Here is a 19809-nt window from a genome sequence, read left to right as displayed (position 1 = left end):
GTTATCGTGCGATTGCCTGAAACCCAGTATACCAAAACGCTTCTCATGGTGGGCAATACGCCTGTGTGGGCAACTTTTCTTGCATAAAACACGTACCAGCGGAGGAAGGCTTTGATCAAGTTAACATCGGGAGCAGGAGACCGAGACCCCTTTTTGATCTCATAGCTATCTGGAACCCTTCCGGTGTCAACAAGAAACCTGAAGGGTCAGTAAATACGGAAGCTTAATAATATGTCGTGGTCACTTACCCGATCCAGAGTTTCACACGCCATTACGATACATATTACGCACATCTGTCATGCCCCTGTTTCATGATTGAAAGGACCTTTATCCTCTACAATTTTCGACTAAAGCCTCCTATCTAGGGTTATAACTTCTAACCGCCACTATAAATTAAATAAATTAGATAAAAATAAACGGCCTTCATATCTAAGTCCAGCGCGACCGTGACCACTAGCAAAAGATAAAATAAAACTTAATATCGTTACATTGAACTTCAAATCTGTGCCCGTATTCGGCAACTAGATAGCTAATTATTCTTAGACGTCCCCCTATATATTTTATATCATTTTTTAAATCTCGTATTATACACGCTATACCTAACTTATACTCTTTAAATTTAGTAGTAGGCTTCCTCTATAAGTTAAAAACACCTCTAGGAAATTTAGTTAGAATTAGACTTTAATTAGTTAGGAATTTAAGTGAGGTAAGACTATAAACCTAGATAAGGGTAGTTCCACTTTTCGATTGACTATATCCGCTAAATACCCGTAAGTAATATACGGTAAACCCGAGTGAGGCTCACTCACCCGCCTCCTATAGGATAGGCTTTGGCCTTTAAAGCAAGATCAAATGTTTTGATATACTATATTTTCTTCTACTTTGAGTTCGCTGGAATATGAAACTGGGATTTGCCAGCTGGCTGTTTAATTGTTCTTAGATTTCTCGCCCGTCATAGACTAGTGCATGGAAACGTGCAATTTATGTATATCAAACTTTCCCTTAGAATTTCAATGATTTTAGCAGAACCAGGAACATTTGAAGGTAAGCGGTTAGGCCGGAAACGACGCTACACACCAAGTTTGTGGGCGATCCACTTCAACGAAAACCCTCTAAGTCAAAGACCCACTCTATCTCCAAGCTCGGGACCACTTACTCTTCCCTATCAAAGGTTAGTCGTAAAGATTCCAAGGTCGCACAATACAGGTTTAGTGTTTTTGAGAAGAGTATGTACGGGAAAGATAGATTTGATGCAAACTGGGGGCGGGCATGTGTCAAACTCGTCCGTTAAAGACACTCCCGCCCCTCGCGTTCCTCACTTCTTTCGACCCTCGGAACTGCCACTATTGGATCATGTCCCTAATAAGATCGCACAGCCAGTGGCCTGGAGGCATCCCCTCCTTCATTCGCCGACACGAAGAACCCGTGGCCCCGGAAAATTTTGATGCCGCCTCTCGTGCATGGAGGCATTTTGTTCATGACCAGTGGGTCGGCGGCGACGCCGCAGATCAACAGAAACGAGCTTTGATCGAACGGTGGGCAACAGCAGACCAACAATTTCGCGATGTATGTCTTTAATTTGGAAGAATTCTTATTTCTCCATTGACGCTAAGAACAGAGCTATCAATCCCGAGCACTAGAGGACGAGCCTAGTTTTTGTGAACGTCACAAACTTACAGTATGAAATATTTACTACTATTTGACTTCTTCTAATCGAGTTATAGGATAAAGATTTTACAGGAAATGACGTCCAAAATTTCTGCATGGTCTACTTCTGCACTACCGAATTGACCCGCGAGAAAGAAGCCCTGTTAGCCAAGTGTATCTTGGGTCTATTCCCATGGGAAGAAGGCTGGGAATTTCTAGCAGACGAGATGATAATGTTTCTTCCCTTGGAAGATAATCACGGGGATATTCTCGAGACATTCAAGTTCCATCAAAGTGTCGCCCGACCCAACTTCCTCGATATGCACATGGCGCTCGATGGAACGGTGCTCTTCAGAGACTGCTATGCCAAGCTCATTATCGATGACCGGACCCTTGAGACCGGACTGGGGCTTTGGGTTGAATTCGCAACGAACGGTATCTACAAGAAAGCCTACCGCGCTCAAATTATGATGGAGGAATTCGCCCACTTTTATCGTGAAATCGGTCCGGGAAATCAGGTGCCAATAGAGCAGGCGCTGAATTACATAGAGTCACAGGTAATATACCAATACCGCGATGAAGATGCAGATCCAAGAGAGATCTTGGAGGATGAGCCGTGAGTCTGTCCATTCTTGGTTACGAGATAGTATATATTAATCGGTGCTTAGAGTCGATATGCGACGGCCGCTGGTGGAGATCTACCGAGGGGGTGAAGTCGATCTAGTGGATGACTATGCGCCAGGCTTTCGCGAGGCGGAGGAGCAGGGTAACGGCTTAGCGATCGGATATGATTTGGAACAGATACTTGCGAATTATGGGTATTCCCTGACTATTAAAGATCATGGAAGTGATCAGAAAAAATAGAAAATGCATGCAATAGGAAGGAGGGAAGAATGACCGATCAAAGACAGCAAGCAATAGCAAGCAAAGAACTGCTCGTGGAGTCACAATGTTAACAATGTTAATAAACGATAAAATGTAACGTAGGAGTTGGCCGAATTTGTACTTTCAGCGATGCTTTCCATGATAATAGTAGAATGAACGAAACATCATTGATAGCCGATGAGTGGTGAAAACATGAGGGTCAAAGGGTAAGAGTAGACTTGCAGTTGGTGATTAAATAATGAGTTCTCAGAAATCCGAGTACAGAAGAGTAATCAAATCTTTACCTCCCGAATTTGAGGTATGCCAATTGTGATTGTGAAACCAATAAATACAAATTAAAAAATCCGTTGCTTTAACCATATTTACGCAGCGGTATAGACGCCATGGGTCAAAACCCGTTTTCCCGCATTTCTTGATGCCTGAATGCCTAATTTTGGCCTGGGAGCCTTAATTAAAACCAGCAGAAAAATAGAAATACCTGAATTACCATTACAGTTGCCTTAACATGTAGGCAGGGTACCATTATTTTGTTAGCTGCGTCTCAATTCTGCAAAATGAAGCTTTTCCTCCCATACAAATGCATGCATCTCCATTTTGGGGGAGGTTTTCTCTCCCTTCTCTCTCTAGTTTGAAAATGAAGCTTTTCTCTCCTATACAAGTGCATACCTCTCCATTTTTGAAGGTGGTTTACCCTCTCTAGTATGAAAATGAAGCTTTTTTCTCCTATACAAATGCATACATCTCCAAGGAAAAAGGCTTTATTTTCATACATGGAGGCTTGTAAACCACCCAAAAATCGGAAATGCATACGTTTATATGGGAGAAAAAGGCTTCATTTTACAAGCTTATCATTTACAATACACTGTATAGAGCGGTGTGGAGAGCGGTCGAAATCCAGGCCAGAATCAGGCATCCAGGCATCAAGGACTACGGGAAAGGGGGTTTTGACCCATGGCGTCTATACCGCTGCGTACCATATTGGTATAAGTTGTACGATGTGTCAAAGATAATGTACATATGTATTGACCCGAGCGTGTAGTCACCTGAGGCACTCCATAGAAATTGATGGCCTAAGGCCTCAACTTTCAGGAAGTGCACAGAAGAAGAAAAAGGGGTTTTCATTGGCCGAGAAGCGAGGGCTTCTGTTGCATTATGTAACTACACGTCCCGCTGGCACTATCCAATGAAAACCAGCGATCCTTACAGAATCTCAATAAGAATGTACGTAATGCCGGAACGGGGCGAAAGCTTGGGAAGGCTTGTCTAAGAAATAGCTCAATGGGGACACTAACCCCCCGGGTCCTCATAGACGAGAACCGCGATTCGGTCTTTCTTCGCTCTGAATTTCATACCGCAACAGAACCTTGGATGTGACACTGACACTGACACATACTAGGTATTCCATCAGTCTGTTGTATCACATACTCAGAGGGTAAATGACGTCCCGATATAAAAGCATATATACAACGGACAGCCAAATCTATTTCTGTGAGTCCACATTACCAGCTCCACCCGGAAATTTGAGCCCACCCTCAATTCGAGCTGACCACAACCAGTCGAAGTCATCTCACAGCTCCGCTCTCCCCACTTCAGCCCTATAATCCCGGGCACCATGTAACCATGACCGGAGCAATAGCCGACCTCCAACTACCTTACAAGGTGAAGTTCTAGGCAGCAGGGTCGGAATACTGTCCTCGCTCGTAGGGAACATCCCAAGGTCCTCGTTGTGATGAGTATAAAATACCCTTTGCTATTTCATAATGGCCTCTCTAACCCCCGACAAAATGTCTTTCGATCCTGCAAGCGTCGACCTCACCACAGCCAGCAAGGAAGAAGTTCTCTGCTACTTTGCCGTTTCAGAAAATGACTACAACGGCCACCTTGGTGCTCGCATTTCTTCCATCTTTGTAATCCTCTTTGTTTCCTCTGCCTTTACCGTCTTCCCTGTTCTGTCGAAGCGCGTGCCAAATTGGAAAATTTCAGAGGGCGTCTATCTCTTCGCCCGATATTTTGGCACCGGTGTTATTATCGCTACCGCTTTTATCCATCTCCTTGATCCAGCCTACAAGCGCATCGGTCCCAGGACCTGTGTCGGTGAATCTGGATACTGGGCCGAGTACTCGTGGTGCGCAGCTATCGTCCTAGCCTCAGTGGTTGTTGTCTTCCTTGTAGACTTGGCTGCGGAGGTTTATGTGGAGCATAAATACGGTGTCCACAGGGACGAGGGAGCAACCAATGTCTTCATCAGCCACGAACACCAGGATGTCCAGCCACCGAGACAGGCAACTGTCACGCCAAAGGATGAGGAATGCACAGAACGGTCATCACAAGGCGACTCCGTCACCGCTGAACGCTCCTTCAGACAACAAATTGCCGCTTTCCTCTTCCTGGAATTCGGAATCATCTTCCACTCTGTCATCATTGGTCTGAACCTCGGCGTGACAGGCTCAGAATTTGCTACCCTATACCCAGTCCTCGTCTTTCACCAATCATTCGAAGGGCTTGGTATCGGTGCGAGAATGTCTGCCATCCAGTTCGGGAAGCATACCTGGTTGCCGTGGATTCTGTGCGCCGCTTACGGATTGACGACTCCTATCTCCATCGCGATTGGTCTCGGTGTGCACACTACCTATACTCCCGGATCAAAGGTTTCGCTTATCATTCAGGGTGTGTTGAATGCCGTCTCCGCTGGTATCCTGATCTATTCCAGTCTTGTGGAGTTGTTGGCTAGAGACTTCTTGTTTGATCCCTGTCGGATAAAGAGGAGATCGAAGTTGCTTTTCATGGTTTGCTGTACTTTGTTGGGGGCCGGTATCATGTCGCTTATTGGAAAGTGGGCTTGAAATGGTACATGGAGTCAGCCCACGCCTAACCGACCATATGTTGACTCGCTCCTCCATGGTGACCTTCACACTGTCTTCTGGACAGGATGGCTTAGAAAGAAATCGAATCTGGACAGCGATCAAATCGGATTAAAGATGATCAGTGGAGATGATACCTAATACCTAAGCCACAATGAAAGATTGGTTCTATTGTATGATTTCTACAGAGGTAGCTCGTTTCTCCTGTATATGACCTTCAACCTCCTTCCATCTTCAGCAGAAACCGGAAAGACTAGAATCATTCTCTTGTAGCGTTCACGCCCCACTATATGCTGGGCTAACGGCGCCGATCTTAGTATTTCGAGCATCTTATACTAAAGGATTTGTCAAGACATTAACCCATGCTCCTATTCAAAATTTCGCTCTGGGGACGTACTCTGTAAGCTTTAAGATTATTATAGGAATGTCGATTTTGTGTAATTTTGTTTAACATCGAGCACACACGACAGATACTTAGGTACCCGTCGATGGGCTGCCGTTCCACTCTAATTACACCAATTGAAGATGCTTATGGCTTATTGGATGCGTCAGCTAATTTCATTTATTTTACTTATTCTTTTTTACTTTTGAATTATTTTTTACTTTCTTTTTCCCTGCTTTTTTCCTTTTGGTACGAAAAACAAGAGGTAAATAGAGGTAGGAGCGTATGTGCCCATTGTTCCCTTTGCACATTAGTACTCATTCTCATTACCTTGGTATTTGAGATGAAAAGATGGCCAAACTGCGTACTTTCGCTATGTTGTGTACCTTGAGTCGAGAGATGCCGGGCTCCTAATCGGGTATCATCGACGATAGCCATTTTTCAGTTTTTTACTCACACCCGAACATTTGCAAATACGAATGGTACATAATAGCCCACCAAGTGCGTGTCTCTATATCGCTTAGACTGGATGCATGACCCGCGGAGACCCATGTCTCACCGTAGTGCTGATATATTCCAGCCTAGATAGATGATTACAGGCCTGGTGGCGTCACGGGAACCAATCGAGTAGGTTAATTGCCCGGTTTTGCGCTGTGGATACTCAAGAGTACGTACCTGTGGATTCAATCCACCTCTGTAGGGCTGAGTGGGTCACGAATTCCAGACACATTACATATGTAGTTAGCCACAAGACCCCCCGTGAAGTATTTTCCGTCTCGAGGCCATAACATAATTATCACATAATTATCGGAGACGAGTATATTGGATCCAGAAGGCAAATTAAATATATCTATGTATATGTACCCATCTTCCTTAAGGGAAACTCTCACTACCACACTGTTATTGCAATCAAAGGATATTCCAAGTGAAATGTCCCACGACCTATCCATATCCACATGCATATGCAGCCTCTGCCAGTGCACACCATGGGAAACTTTGGAAGGTCATGCTCGGTTTCCAAACGCTGTAGCTTCGAATTAGTTTGTGCGGCTTTGTGTTTTGGTTTGTCGGGCATGTCCAGAGGTACGCATTTTATACAACTACACCTTCCCATCCAGTGCAATTAATTCAAACAAAGGCCTTGACGAGGGTATCATCTCAACAACGGTTGCGCAGAGGTCTTTCATCGATGAATTCCACATTCAAGGCAGCGAGCTCGATTCATCGCAGCAAGCAAATCTCCTCTCGAATATTACATCCATGGTCCATATCGCCAGTATACCAGGGGCTCTGATTGCTTTATTCCTTTGTGGGCGTATCGGTCTACTTTGGTCCATGAGAGAACTTTGTATGTTTTGGATGCTCGGATCTATAATTGTCATCACCTCCACCGGGAGTCTAGGACAGTTGTATGCTGGTCGGTTCATCATGGGTCTAGGAATTGGCCAAGCCGGCGTGGTGGCTCCGACTTATCTGGCAGAAATTGCACCTGCCCATGCTCGTGGGATGCTGGTCAGTATGTTTGCCATGTCGGAGTATATTGGGATCATGATTGGGGTGAGTTGAGTTTGTGATCGGCCTTTTTAGCTTTTTATTTTTCTTTCCCCCATTTCATCTCGTTAGCTCTAATATATTTCAGTATTTCTCGGCTTGGAGTGCATCGTTGCATATATCCAATACAAGCGCCACACAATGGATCATTCCACAAAGCATTCAGGTTATCGTTGCTGGTCTTTTGATTCTGTTATCGTTCTTCTGTGAGGAGAGTCCAAGGTATCTGAGCAAAAACGGTGACTGGGGGAAAGCCAAAGAGGCATTGGGTAGGATTTGGGGTGTGTCTGCGCTACACCCTGAAGTGATCTTGGAGATTGAAGGCATTCATGATGAACTGCAGGAGGATCAGAATCACACTGTCAGGGAATCGTGCTTCCGAGCTACAAGGGAACTGTTGGCTGTCAAGGCTAACCAGCAAAGACTGCTGTTTCTCATTTCGGGGCAGGTCCTCGCTCAATGGTCTGGCGCCAACTCCATTACCAGTATGTAACATGCCCGCGCAGCTGAACGTTTCGATGTTGACTTTCTTTTCACAGCTTATGCGCCCGAACTCTTCGCCCTCTTCGGCATAAAAGGTCAATCACAGAAACTGTTGGTTACAGCTGTCTTCGGTGCCGTGAAGTTTATTGCCTCTTTCCTGTGCGCCGTCCTTTTGATTGATCACTTAGGGCGCAAGAGGTCTCTACTGGCCGGTATCATGGTGCAGCAGATTGCTTTTATGTATATCGCCGTCTTCTTGAGTGTTGAATCTTTCTCGACCGATGAAAATTCGAATTCTTTGAAAGGGGCAGCTATCGGGGCTGTCATTTCCATGTACTTTGTTGGAATCGGCTGGGCAATGGGCTGGAACTCCATACAATATGTGATCAATGCCGAGATTTTCCCGCTTCGTGTTCGCTCGGCCGGCTCGAGTCTTTTGATGTGTTTCCATTATGCGAATCGGTATGGCATTTCAAAGGTATTGTTGATCTGCTCAAGTGCAGTGGTTGCTTTGTGCTGATTTGGCTAGGCGGTTCCGTCGATGTTGCTCCACGATAGCCTACAGCCACAAGGAACTTTCTGGTTCTTTTCCGTGGTGACTTTGTTTGGGTTCCTATGGACTGGGTGTTTGCTTCCCGAGACTGCTGGTCGAAGTTTGGAGGAGACCAATGTTCTGTTTTCACAGTAGATTTAGAGGCGCTGGATGTCAATCTGCACAGGTGACGAGTTGAAAGTGAGATTGCGAATGACTTTTTGCGGTTCGAATTGAAAAGACATATGTATGGTCTTAAAGGAGCAGTGCGGTTACAGGTAGAGCGTCGCATCGCTGGGATTGGTAGAGTCCATCTTGAATTGCGAGGCAAATGGGAATGTAAAATCTTCCGGTATACCAGGGAACTCGTATTGGTTCAGTGGATCATTTCCCCCGATGATGGCCACGGGAGAGTCTTTGTGTGGTAACTGGAGGTGGCCAGATACTAAGCTGTCCACAGTCTGAGAATAATACCCGTTTGGGGGTCCACCTGTGTTCCCCTTGGGTGGTCCAGTCGAGAGCTTTACAATGTGACAAGTTAGGTCCCTGTAATAATTCGCAACCGAGGAAGAACACTCGAGGGGGCAAAAGTCCCTGGGGCAGAGGTTCCCGCCGGAGCGTTTTAGACGACTAAAAAGAGAAGAGTGACGCATTGCACCCATTAGGACGTCAGTAAGAAATATGCACAGACGAACGATACATGGAATCCCGATGAGTCGGCATCCCCTGGGGGGTGTGTCAAACTGGGATATGGTCTCTATTAGGTCATATACAGTAACCTTGGTTTTTGTGTTGGTCGAGTGGAATAATGCCGTATTTTATTCCAATATTGCTGCATATACATGTTGCTGATTCTGCATTACTTTGGATTGGAAATATCATCTTTCACAATCGTGCTCTCTTCACATAAGACAGAAGTTGCGGCAAAGGAAATGGCTTATGAAAATATGTACCGACAGACTAAAATTGCGTATCGTTACCTGCATTCGGATAGCAAAACCACAAATTCCGAGGTTGATTGGCACGAAAATAATTCCTTGAAAAGCTCTCGATCGGCTGGCGGTCCTGAATGGTAGAGACCGTAGCTGATTTCTTCTTTTTTGGGGTGTGCGGCCCAACATAACTTTATGGTCGGTGTATTGTCTACCACTCCTGGAATGGAGATATATCGACGCCGTAACAGGCTTACTTGTTCCTAGGGACTTGAATAGTAATATCCCCCTAAACATTTATTATCTTTCTCAATAACCCAATGCGAATGCAATGTTGGCACCGGCGTTTATATTCTGTCTGACAATTGATAGAGACAAGATACTCCCGTTCTAGGATTGACTATGCAAGGTTACTGGCAAATCCTCCAAGAACGCGAATTATTTTGTCTACCGCTTACACCCTACCGGGGCACACAATTGAACAGAATCCAGGCTAGCCTTGTCGATCTGGTTGGATGAAAGTTATACCCTCTCTAGCTTACTGTGTAGGGCTGGAGATGACGAGATCGGCAAGAGACCTCTGCAATGCTCGGTTTCGATTCCTTAGTAGGATCCTGAAGTCAACGACGTGAATATATCAAGATACTAATCAATCACGAGATGCAAACTCGCAAAATGCTGCTGCCTGACCTGTTCTGCGTCTGCTAGGCATTGGGGCGCTCTTTGAATTTCGATTTTGCCGAATTAAAATGCCGACGTTTCTCTTTTCTTTTCTTTTCTTTTTCTTTTCTTTCTTTTTTTGTTCCTCCACCCGTGGAATATTGGAAGTTGGAGGGTTGTCGAAGGAGCTCATCTAATTTGGTGCGGTCAAGCAATTTTGACGATTTTTCATCTATCAACAGTGGAGAACAACCGAAAATTGGACCCATGGCGGCTTTCGACTGCCCCCCCAATTGGAGTCTACAGTATTGAGAAAGCACAATCCACATATCTGGGTGCTTGCTGCTACTGTGTATACCTGTAGTCGGGGAAGGAAACCCCGAAGAAACAACAGATAGGAACGAGGATAGGGGAATCTAGGAAGTGGAAAGAGAATAGCAAAAAGAGCACACAAGCGCGTGAAACAAGAGAGGACGCCCGAGGCACTGGCTATTAATAAAACCTCTTCACTGGCTCCACGGCTTGGCATCCCCTTGCAGGGCTGATGGTCTCATTCCGGGCATTACTTTCTGCATGGTACTCTGCCACCATGTCGGTAAAAGGGGGAGAGAAAAAAAGAAAGAAAGAAAGAAAGAAAGAAAGAAAAATAGAAGTGAAGAAAAGCCAACCCATGACGAGAGAAGGAGCGACACCTCGATTTCAGCCCTATCTATACATAGAAAATTCCACTAGCAGGGGCTGCGCATCAGCAATACGGTTTGTGCAAACACAGAAAAGTGGTATCGCAGTCTAAAGATACTAGTAAGCACAGGGGTCTTAATTCGCCAGGTCGCCAAGTCGTGGTAATTACTGGCAAGGGCATACTAACAGGTAGCTGAGGTCTGGACCCATTTGGAGCCTAGTGGCGCACTTAGAGTGTTTCGTCGCATAATGGTGTCTCAGCTAGTGTTTGGCAACCCCAGCATACGGCGGTGCACCCCTTGGTTTTGACCCGGTTAGTGGCGCCCTAAGGAGGTTTCGTCGAAGATATCTGCAGATAGTATGTATGGTAATTCCACCAATCGGTAAGGTATCCACGGTTTGGTCCCATCTTGCCCCTGTTGGCTGATGAATGTTTCGGGGATTTTCCCATATCGCATGGTTCTAGCGCATAATAACGATGGGAAGTCGTACGGTCTGGCAGTCCGCAGAATCTTGCGAAAACGTGCTCCGATTTCCATGAGTCGTCCGCAGATTGACCGTTTCCGCCTGTCATTATAAATAGACCCTATGTTTCCCTTAACTGACAACTCAATATTTTTCCCATCACTGTTGTAAATATCCGAGCTATGAGGTATTTCGCTGATATTACACTCCCGGTGGTGCTGTTCACAGCTATTGCCAATGCATACGCCAAGCCTGGCAGCTGCTCAGGGGCCTGCAATGTCCATGACCCTACGTTGATTCAACGCTCGTCTGATAAGCGATATTTCCGGTTTTCCACTGGTAACAAGATCTCATACGCGAGTGCAACCTCCATCAACGGCCCATGGACAAATATTGGCTCTATGTTGCCTGCTGGGTCCTCAATTGACCTTCCTGGTAATGATGACCTTTGGGTAAGCCACACGAAATGCCTTGTTAGATCTGTACTGATACAACTCTGCTTAGGCACCCGACGCTCAACTCGTCAATGATCTTTACAATGTCTACTACACGGTTTCGACATTCGGATCGCAGAATTCGGCCATTGGAGTAGCCACTTCCCCGACCATGGAGCCGGGTTCCTGGACTGACCACGGAAGTACTGGAATCTTGTCTTCCTCCTCCAAGAACTACAATGCTATCGATGCCAACCTGCTCAATGATGATGGCTCTTACTACATGAACTTCGGTTCTTTCTGGCACGATATCTACCAAGCTCCTATGAACTCGGCTGCCACCAAAGTTGCATCGTCATCTTACAATGTGGCCTTTGACCCGTCGGGAACTCATGCGGTCGAGGGTGCCTACATGTACAAGCATGGCAGTTACTACTACCTCTTCTACTCTGCGGGAACATGCTGTGGCTTCGATACGTCTCGCCCTGCCAGCGGCGAAGAGTACAAGATCAAGGTCTGCAGATCTACATCGCCAACGAGCGGTTTCGTATGTGCTTTACCCTTTGCCAGTGTAAATTTGGTCTAACAGTATGCTTTCTAGGTGGACAAATCCGGTGTTGCCTGCACCAATGGAGGAGGTACAGTTGTGCTAGAAAGCCACGGCAACGTTTACGGGCCTGGGGGACAGTAAGTTTCCACCTCTTGGTCCAGAATTCTTTTAAGATACGTTTCTTACTTTGTTTAGGGGTGTCTTTACCGATTCCAGTCTTGGTCCTGTCCTGTACTATCACTATGTGGACACAACTATCGGTTACGCCGATAACCAGAAGTTGTTCGGTTGGAACAAGATCGACTTTTCCAGTGGATGGCCAGTGGTTTGAATCGGGTGATTATACATTGACACAGTGAGACATTGCTTACATGCAACTTGTCGGGCCTTTCCTTGTCCCTGTCTGGTCCTTTCTGGCTTTCAGGACCTTGTGCCTTTGTCCCTTCGTCTCCATAAAGCTAGTTAGACCATGAATAGAGACAGCTATCTCTCTTATCCTACCTCCCATCAGATGATGCATACGCGTATGAATGTCAGACTTCTGGACATTTTGCTACGGGGTCAATCTACATACCTAGGTATATATAGTCAGAGATAAGCAGTCAAACGAGCGGGTCTCGAACCAGGTTTTCATTGAAAAGTAGGGGGGGGAAGAATGTGGTCGATCTTCTTGATGCTCCAAAAGAAGCTTTTGGGTTCAAGGTCAATTCAGGTTCCTTCCACTAAAAAAGACTTGGCGGGGACTAGAAAAAAATCTTACATAATTTCTAGTCAGGGCCTGGGGTGCTGAGCGGGACTAGAAATTATATAATCCCTTTTTCTAGTCCCTGTCACGTTTTTCCGGCCGGATAATTAAAATTGAACCCCCAGATTGGGATCTATATTTTACATCTCTTTCAAACATGACAAGACGTATTACTACTATTTTTATAGGGCAGGACTACAGCAACCCCCCCGCCGGCTAGATCGACCCCCCACTGCCTGAAATATCAGTCACCGCCTTCTTAATTGGGTAGTTCGATACCTCAACACCTATTTCTGCCTACCGCATTCCTTACCGCCTTCGAAGTTTCACACCGCCTTCGTGTCAAACTCCCCTAACACTATTGGACGATAGTAGATACCTACAATTTATATACAAACACATAGTAAAAACAAGTCACTTTTATTAGCACCTATACCTAGTATACCCAGCACCCTTCGTTATCCCCAGCACCATCCCCAGCACCCAGACCCAGCACCCAGACCCAGCACCCAGGCCAGCACCCAGACCCAGCACCCAGGCCAGCACCCAGGCCAGCACCAAGTCGTAAGACGTGAATATAGACGTGAAAGGGGCCGGAAACGCGCGCGGGGACCTAGTTAAGAAGCATATTTAACCTATATATGTAAACAAATGCTTAATTCAATAAGAATATGCGATTCTTTCTGATCAAAATGCATGTCTTTTTACTATGTAAACTGGAATTCCTATGGTAGTGGCAGAATTATATGGCAGAAATCTCTGCACTGGCAGAAAGTATGGCAGAATCTAGTGTCTCACCCGACTAGGAAGGCGGTACTGAAATTTCAGGCATTTTCAGGCAGGGGGGGGTTGTCGGCGTGGGCCGTATTGTAAAAATGTAGGGTCCAATCAATGGTGTTCAACTCTCTGTATTGCTGTATCGACTTTCCTAACAATTTATATGGACCGTCGATTACTAATCTAAAATTACAAAATGCATAGGATCAATGGATCCTCCGGTATGCCGGTATGCCAATGCATCTACTCCGACACACCCCCTCAGCGGTCCCAGTATGCATACTGAGATCGCTGCAATTCATACATTGGCATGCTGCATGATCCATTCTCTTCCTCAATTCCTAGGCTATAAGATAGCCTATATCAACCATCCGAAGCAGTCGTACAAAGTTCTCATGCTTCTGTCTGGATAGCAGCTTTGTGAGGCCATCGGCAACCATGCTCGCCGTCGCCACCCAGCGTACCATGATACGTCCTTCTCTGACTTCCTGTCTCAGCCAGTGGTGGTGTATATCCACATGTCGTAGCTTCGTTTCGAAGGCTACATCCTCGCTTGTCAAGAGGCTGATCGTCCTCTCATTATCACAGTCAATGGTTAGGTGGTGAGATGGGGTAAAAGCTAGGTTGTTAAGCAACCTCCGCCACCATTGAACTTGCTTCCCGGTCTCGGATAGGCCTAGCAGTTCTGCTTCCGTGGTTGACGTTGTCACAGTGGGTTGCTTGCTGGCTTTCCAGTCGACTGGACCGCCGTATGCCTGGCAGATATATCCAGCTGAACTCCTTCTGTCAGGGTGGTCCCCGTACGAAGCATCGCTTGCAAATTGTACCGAGTTCATTCCTGTACCAGCTGCGCTATATTCGATAGCCAGATTCCGGGTAGTGTAGAGATAAGTGATGACTCGATCAGCTGCCTGCTGGTGCTGGGGACCGGGATTTGTGAGGAATTGCGCAAGCCGAGCGGTGGCTTTTGCAGCGTCCGGTCTGGTAATTGTAGTGGCATATCCTGCAGATCCAACCTTCTGCTGGTATAAATGGATCTCTCTCGGCGTAGCCGTACCTTGGTAGGGTGTCAATTCGTCAACTGGCAGTGGTGTATAGACTGGTGGACGGTCTGTCAGATTGTACCGGGTAGCAATGCTCATCACATAGCTATCCTGACAGAGCCAAAGCTTCTTCTCCTGTCTGTCTCGGACGATCCGGATATTAAGAAACCATGCCGCTTCTCCATGGTCTGTCAGCTCCCAGTGTGCTTCTAGATCTCGCTCCAGCTGCTGTGCTTGTGCTTTAGCAGTACTGTGACTGGCGATCAGGATATCGTCCACATAGAAGAAGACCAGCAAGCCTTGTCCCATAAAGACGCAGGGGTCTTCCGGCATCTGTTGTAACCCTAGCTTACGTAGTACACTCGCTGCTTCTCGCTGCCATAGCCTCGGTGAGATCCGCAGACCGTACAAAGCACGGCGTAGCTTCCAGCACTTGCCTGGGGTCTGGAAACCTTCTGGCATATAGGTGTACGTCTCCTTCACATCTAGCTTGCTATTTAGGAATGCAGTGACAGCATCCCGCTGTCGCAAATCCATATCAAAAGCAGCCACTAGTGCGAAGATCATCCTTGCTGTCCTTGCTGCTAATGTAGCAGCCCTTTTCTCTTCGTGAGAAATGGTTTCAAGATCTCCTCGTACGCAGATACGAGCCTTCAGTTTTAGCAGGTAACCGTCCTGGTCAAATTTGTACGAGAACACCCATAGTAGAGGGAGGATCTTCTTCCCTCTGTCCCTTGGTCTGTTGATGATTTCAAATGTCTCCTTTTCAGATAGCGAATTGATCTCTTTCCTCATTGCTGCGAGGAAGCCTTCCTGAAATGGGTGATTCATAACATCCTTCCAACGCTTCGGCGGTGGAGGAAGATCATCTCGATGACGACGACTGTCCGGTTTCTCTGCGTATAAACCAGCGGCAAAGGCATGAAGCAGAGCCGGGGGCTCTTCGTCCCGTACTGTAGTGGTTGTTGCATATGCAAAATCATCATCTCTTCTCGCTCTGCGTGTTCGTCTTCCACTTAGTATGTTGCCGGTGTCAATGTCACTAACTATCTCTCTGCTTGGTGCTAGTAGCTCGGACTGTAGCTGCCTTTCTAGCTCGTCTTCTACCGGATCAGGAGTAGGTTTGTATTCGTACTGGGTCTGGTCTTGATGCGCTGGATCTTCTTGATCAGCCTGTATATCCACCCCCTGACCAGAGCCAGTATTCGCTTCTTCTTCCTGCGGCGGGGTGATCGGCAATGGTGGTAGATCCTGATCCTCCGGAAATGCACCTGGTGGTGCTGTACGCGCCGGTGGATGACCAGGTGTTGGCCAGTATGCTTCTTCTCTCACCCCCTGACTTGGGGTAGTCTCTCTTGGAGCACTTGCCTTACCAGTAGCTTCTTGAATCACTTCCTGAGACGTATCTTGCACTTGTTGAGGATTCTCCTGTGCTTGCTGAGGATTAATGTGCTGGGGATCATGCTGCTGGGGATCATCCCGATCCTGTATGCCCTGACTTTCCTCCATCGTACTAGTTTGTTGACCAGTGATTTCATAGTTGATCACCTTGGTGATCTCTTCAGTAGTGAGTTCTTGCGGTTGTCTCACTAGCGGTAGTGGAATCGGCTTATACTGGTCGTACTCAGGTGTGTACTTCCGGGTTTCATCAATGACTGCATCCCTTATATGCTTCACCTTTCCACTATGTGGAAACCAGATCTTCCAGATATTCGAGGCACGGTATCCTACCAAGAAGCCAATCTCTGCTCGAGGGTGCATCTTATCAGACTGTACTTGATTCTCAATCCTACAGTACGCCATGCTCCCGTACAGCCTGACATTTGACAGGTTGGTCTTCGGTATCACAGGTGCAAGTTCCTTCCTGACTTCTTCCCATGGAACCACCCAGCGGTTCTCGGTAGCGATATACGACGGCGTACGATTCAATAACCATACTGCGGCGCTTGCAAATTCCGGCCATAGATCCTTAGGGAGCTTTCCTTCGAGAGCGAGCATGCGCATACGGGTGATGATCATCCCGCCAGATCTCTCAGCATACCCATTCATTTCTGAGTGTCCAGGTGGAGTATGATATACTAAGATACCGTCAGCTGTTAGGCTATACTCCGCTGCTTTGCCTGCTGCGGCTTCATTATCGTAGTGGAAAGCCTTGATCGGCAGCTTCCACTGATTCCTTGCTAGCTGTACGAACTCCTTTATCGCAAGCTGGCATTCCGGTTTGACTTCATGTGTCATGATCCAATGGAACCTCGGTCCTTCTAGATAGAAGTGAGATATCCAGCGATGTCTGTTGTACGCCGGTGGCAGTTGAATTAGATCAAAGTGCACCCTTCCAAATCGTCCAAAGGATCTTCCGACTGGCCGTCGTGATATCTGCCTCGGAGCACTTCCTGTCTTACAGATTTGACATAGAGATTGCTGCTCCGTCGACTTCTTATCTTCAAGAACGACGCCGTCTACCATACTAGCAAGCTTTGCTATAGTACGTGGTTCAACGTGGGCTAGGCGCCGATGCCATAATTCGGAGGAAGCCTTTGATTCCTGCGGCTTCACCGAGTTCCGTACGCCTGCCTGGGTGGCATATGCCTGCTGTGGAGGAGCTTCGCCAGGCTTATCAAAAAGCCAGAGGTTAAAGTGATCCCAAAAATGTACACTGACGACAGGCCTATCATTCGGATCCCGTATGCAATTCGCCTTTTGACACCAAAGGCCACCTTTCTTCCTTAGCATCGCGTATGATACTAGATTTGTATGGAATCCAGGTGAGTATAGAGCATCACTCAATGTGATCTCCATCCTTCCCTTCACCGGGTGTCTTCCTATCAGGCGAACTGTACCCCTGCCGAGCATCTTTGTGGTGCTGTCTCCAGTTGAAACTTCCATATCGTCCGGGGTGAAGTCAACAAATAAGCTCCTATCATTACAGATGTGCGTACTCGATCCAGTATCGAGAATCCATCGATCATGAAAAGAGGGCTCATCACTTTTTGCTACAGATAGCACATGCTTGCTGATCTGTACGGCTTCGTGTCTTTGGTAGGTGGTGGCAAAGCTAACCTGGTTAGCATATTCAGCCTTTGGCTGAGCTTCAGCAACCACCTTATCCACCCATTGCTTCCAGCCGAGGTCCTTTGCTAACTTCTTTTTCGCTTTCTCTAGCGTACGCTCATTGAGAGTGTATCCCCCCGGTCGAATTGCTTCATTCATGATATAGCAAGTGGCAACCTTATGCCTTGGGTGAGTGCTACCACACGGACAGCGTCTCTTCTCAAATGGGAGCTTCTCTTGCTTCCCTTCCGGCTTCGCTTCTTGGTGTCCTTGCCAGGTTGAAAATGCACCTTTTGGAGCATTGGTTGAGGTCACAGTTTGAACACCTATCTCACGATTCATCGCGCGGAATGATTCGAGAAGGTCTCGAGTATCGTACACCTTCTTGTCCATAACAATCTCCTGGTATTTCCCTTGCCACCAGATAGGGAGCACCTCTTTCACAGCGTGTAAGAAATCCCTATTTGCATCTCCATCATTGATGCCAAGGCTGACGGCTTGCTCTCTTAGTGAGTTCCACTGTTGAAGCCATTCCTCGATATCTCCTGTCGGCTTCTGCATTGCAAAGACCTTCCACTTCATACGGATTTCTTCTTCGTACGCAGTCGATCGGGCAAAGCGAGACTTTAGATACACAAGCCTATCATACGGAGTACGATATGCAACTAGAGAGAGATGGTGGATTGGATCAAGGTATGTGAGGATATATTCATTTACATCGCTCAGTCCCTTTGTCTGCTTCTCCCACCTTGTGTACTTCACTTTGTACACATCCATACGGTCTCGCCAGATCCTTCGTTCCTTCTCATCGCCTTCCTCGGGGTATTCGGGTTCCACCGGTTCTTGGAGAGGCTCGGGTCGTTTATTAGCGGGATCGGTTGTCGACGAGGTGAGGTCTGGATTACAGAGATCCCACACATTCTTTTGTACGGCATATAGCTGCACCTTTGCAAACCAGGTGAGCCACTGCGGCGAGTCCTTCAGTTTTTCGCCCTTCATGGCGGAGAGGATTGATGCTGCCTCCATTACTGGATTCAGGGGTAGCTTTGCACAGCTTCAGAATAGCTTCAGGGGTTGCGAGACACTTCTAGCAGCGGGCTAGATACTGTATTCCAACTACAGTAGTCTCATTCAGTGCGAACCGGGCTCATAACTGTCGGCGTGGGCCGTATTGTAAAAATGTAGGGTCCAATCAATGGTGTTCAACTCTCTGTATTGCTGTATCGACTTTCCTAACAATTTATATGGACCGTCGATTACTAATCTAAAATTACAAAATGCATAGGATCAATGGATCCTCCGGTATGCCGGTATGCCAATGCATCTACTCCGACAGGGGTCGATCTAGCCGGGGGGGGGTTGCTATAACTAGTCCTGCCTTAGATTAGTTTCCTTGGTTGTTTGCTCTTCTTGATTGTTTGCTAGTTTAGCGAGAGAAGACAGAGTTTGCATCGTTTGCATAGTCTGGTTTGATTAAGCTTTCGACAGCTCGCCAGACTTTGCTTGCTTTCCTTCTTTCTTCTCTGTCTTTAGTTACTTGAATCAATAGCACTCTCTTGCTTTGCTTCTGCTTTGCTCGTAGACCTGGCTGGTCACCCCTAATCTATCATCTGACATGTGATAATGCAGATCGTCACATAACCCCCTTGTGAAATTCCATCTAGTCCCTAGATGCACGAAGACTGGCTATAGCGGCTTCATAATCAAAAGTGTCACCCGTTTCGAGAGCTGATAAATCCATCCGATCGGTGTTGTGGTGGTTCGTATTCGAAGAGCTGTTCGTATACGCGCCCTGATTCGAATGCGAGGTGTTGGTAGAGAAGGTGTAACCGGCGAGCTGCTGTACGACACTAACAAACTCGGTGTATGTGCGGGGAAGGTTCAATTGCTACGAGAGGCGGTTTCGAAGTGAGCTTTAAAGACCTTTGCGAAAAGTGGAGATCTTTGTGACTTCGGGCTAATCTTGTCCTTTTGCTTCGTAAAGAACACGCTCGAACTTAACAATGTAGGTAGCGAGGGATTTATCGGGAGACTGCTTGATCGAAAGGAGACGGTCCTCTGCTTCTTAAATCTTATTGGGATTGTCGTACACACGGCGAAGGGAGTCGAGAATTGTATTGTAGTCGTGAA

General features: G+C 46.8%; 4 protein-coding genes across 4 annotated transcripts; all 4 read left to right on the top strand.

Moving 5' to 3' along the window:
- Positions 1-1353: 1353 nt before the first annotated feature.
- Positions 1354-2511, top strand: N7489_003536 (uncharacterized protein; the record flags this gene model as incomplete). The annotated part of the gene is made up of 4 exons (XM_056709291.1): positions 1354-1566; positions 1619-1678; positions 1725-2263; positions 2316-2511. 4 exons carry the CDS (start codon positions 1354-1356, stop codon positions 2509-2511), a joined length of 1008 nt encoding a protein of 335 aa, XP_056573593.1.
- Positions 2512-4292: 1781 nt separating this feature from the next.
- Positions 4293-5375, top strand: zrfA (high-affinity Zn(2+) transporter ZRT1; the record flags this gene model as incomplete). The annotated part of the gene is made up of 1 exon (XM_056709290.1): positions 4293-5375. The coding sequence occupies one exon, from the start codon at positions 4293-4295 to the stop codon at positions 5373-5375; it is 1083 nt and encodes a 360-aa protein (XP_056573592.1).
- A 1356-nt stretch (positions 5376-6731) lies between these two features.
- N7489_003534 (uncharacterized protein) lies at positions 6732-8497 on the top strand (the record flags this gene model as incomplete). The annotated part of the gene is made up of 5 exons (XM_056709289.1): positions 6732-6858; positions 6914-7332; positions 7415-7811; positions 7866-8287; positions 8339-8497. 5 exons carry the CDS (start codon positions 6732-6734, stop codon positions 8495-8497), a joined length of 1524 nt encoding a protein of 507 aa, XP_056573591.1.
- A 2764-nt stretch (positions 8498-11261) lies between these two features.
- On the top strand, positions 11262-12394 carry N7489_003533 (uncharacterized protein; the record flags this gene model as incomplete). Its single annotated transcript, XM_056709288.1, has 4 exons — positions 11262-11531; positions 11584-12060; positions 12115-12200; positions 12259-12394. 4 exons carry the CDS (start codon positions 11262-11264, stop codon positions 12392-12394), a joined length of 969 nt encoding a protein of 322 aa, XP_056573590.1.
- Positions 12395-19809: the final 7415 nt, after the last annotated feature.

Source organism: Penicillium chrysogenum (genome assembly GCF_028827035.1).
Source record: "Penicillium chrysogenum strain IBT 35668 chromosome Unknown utg000001l_segment0_segment0, whole genome shotgun sequence".
Lineage (NCBI taxonomy): Eukaryota > Fungi > Ascomycota > Eurotiomycetes > Eurotiales > Aspergillaceae > Penicillium > Penicillium chrysogenum.
The sequence above is the reverse complement of the archived record's forward strand: the minus strand, read 5'-3'. Positions and strand labels throughout refer to the sequence as shown.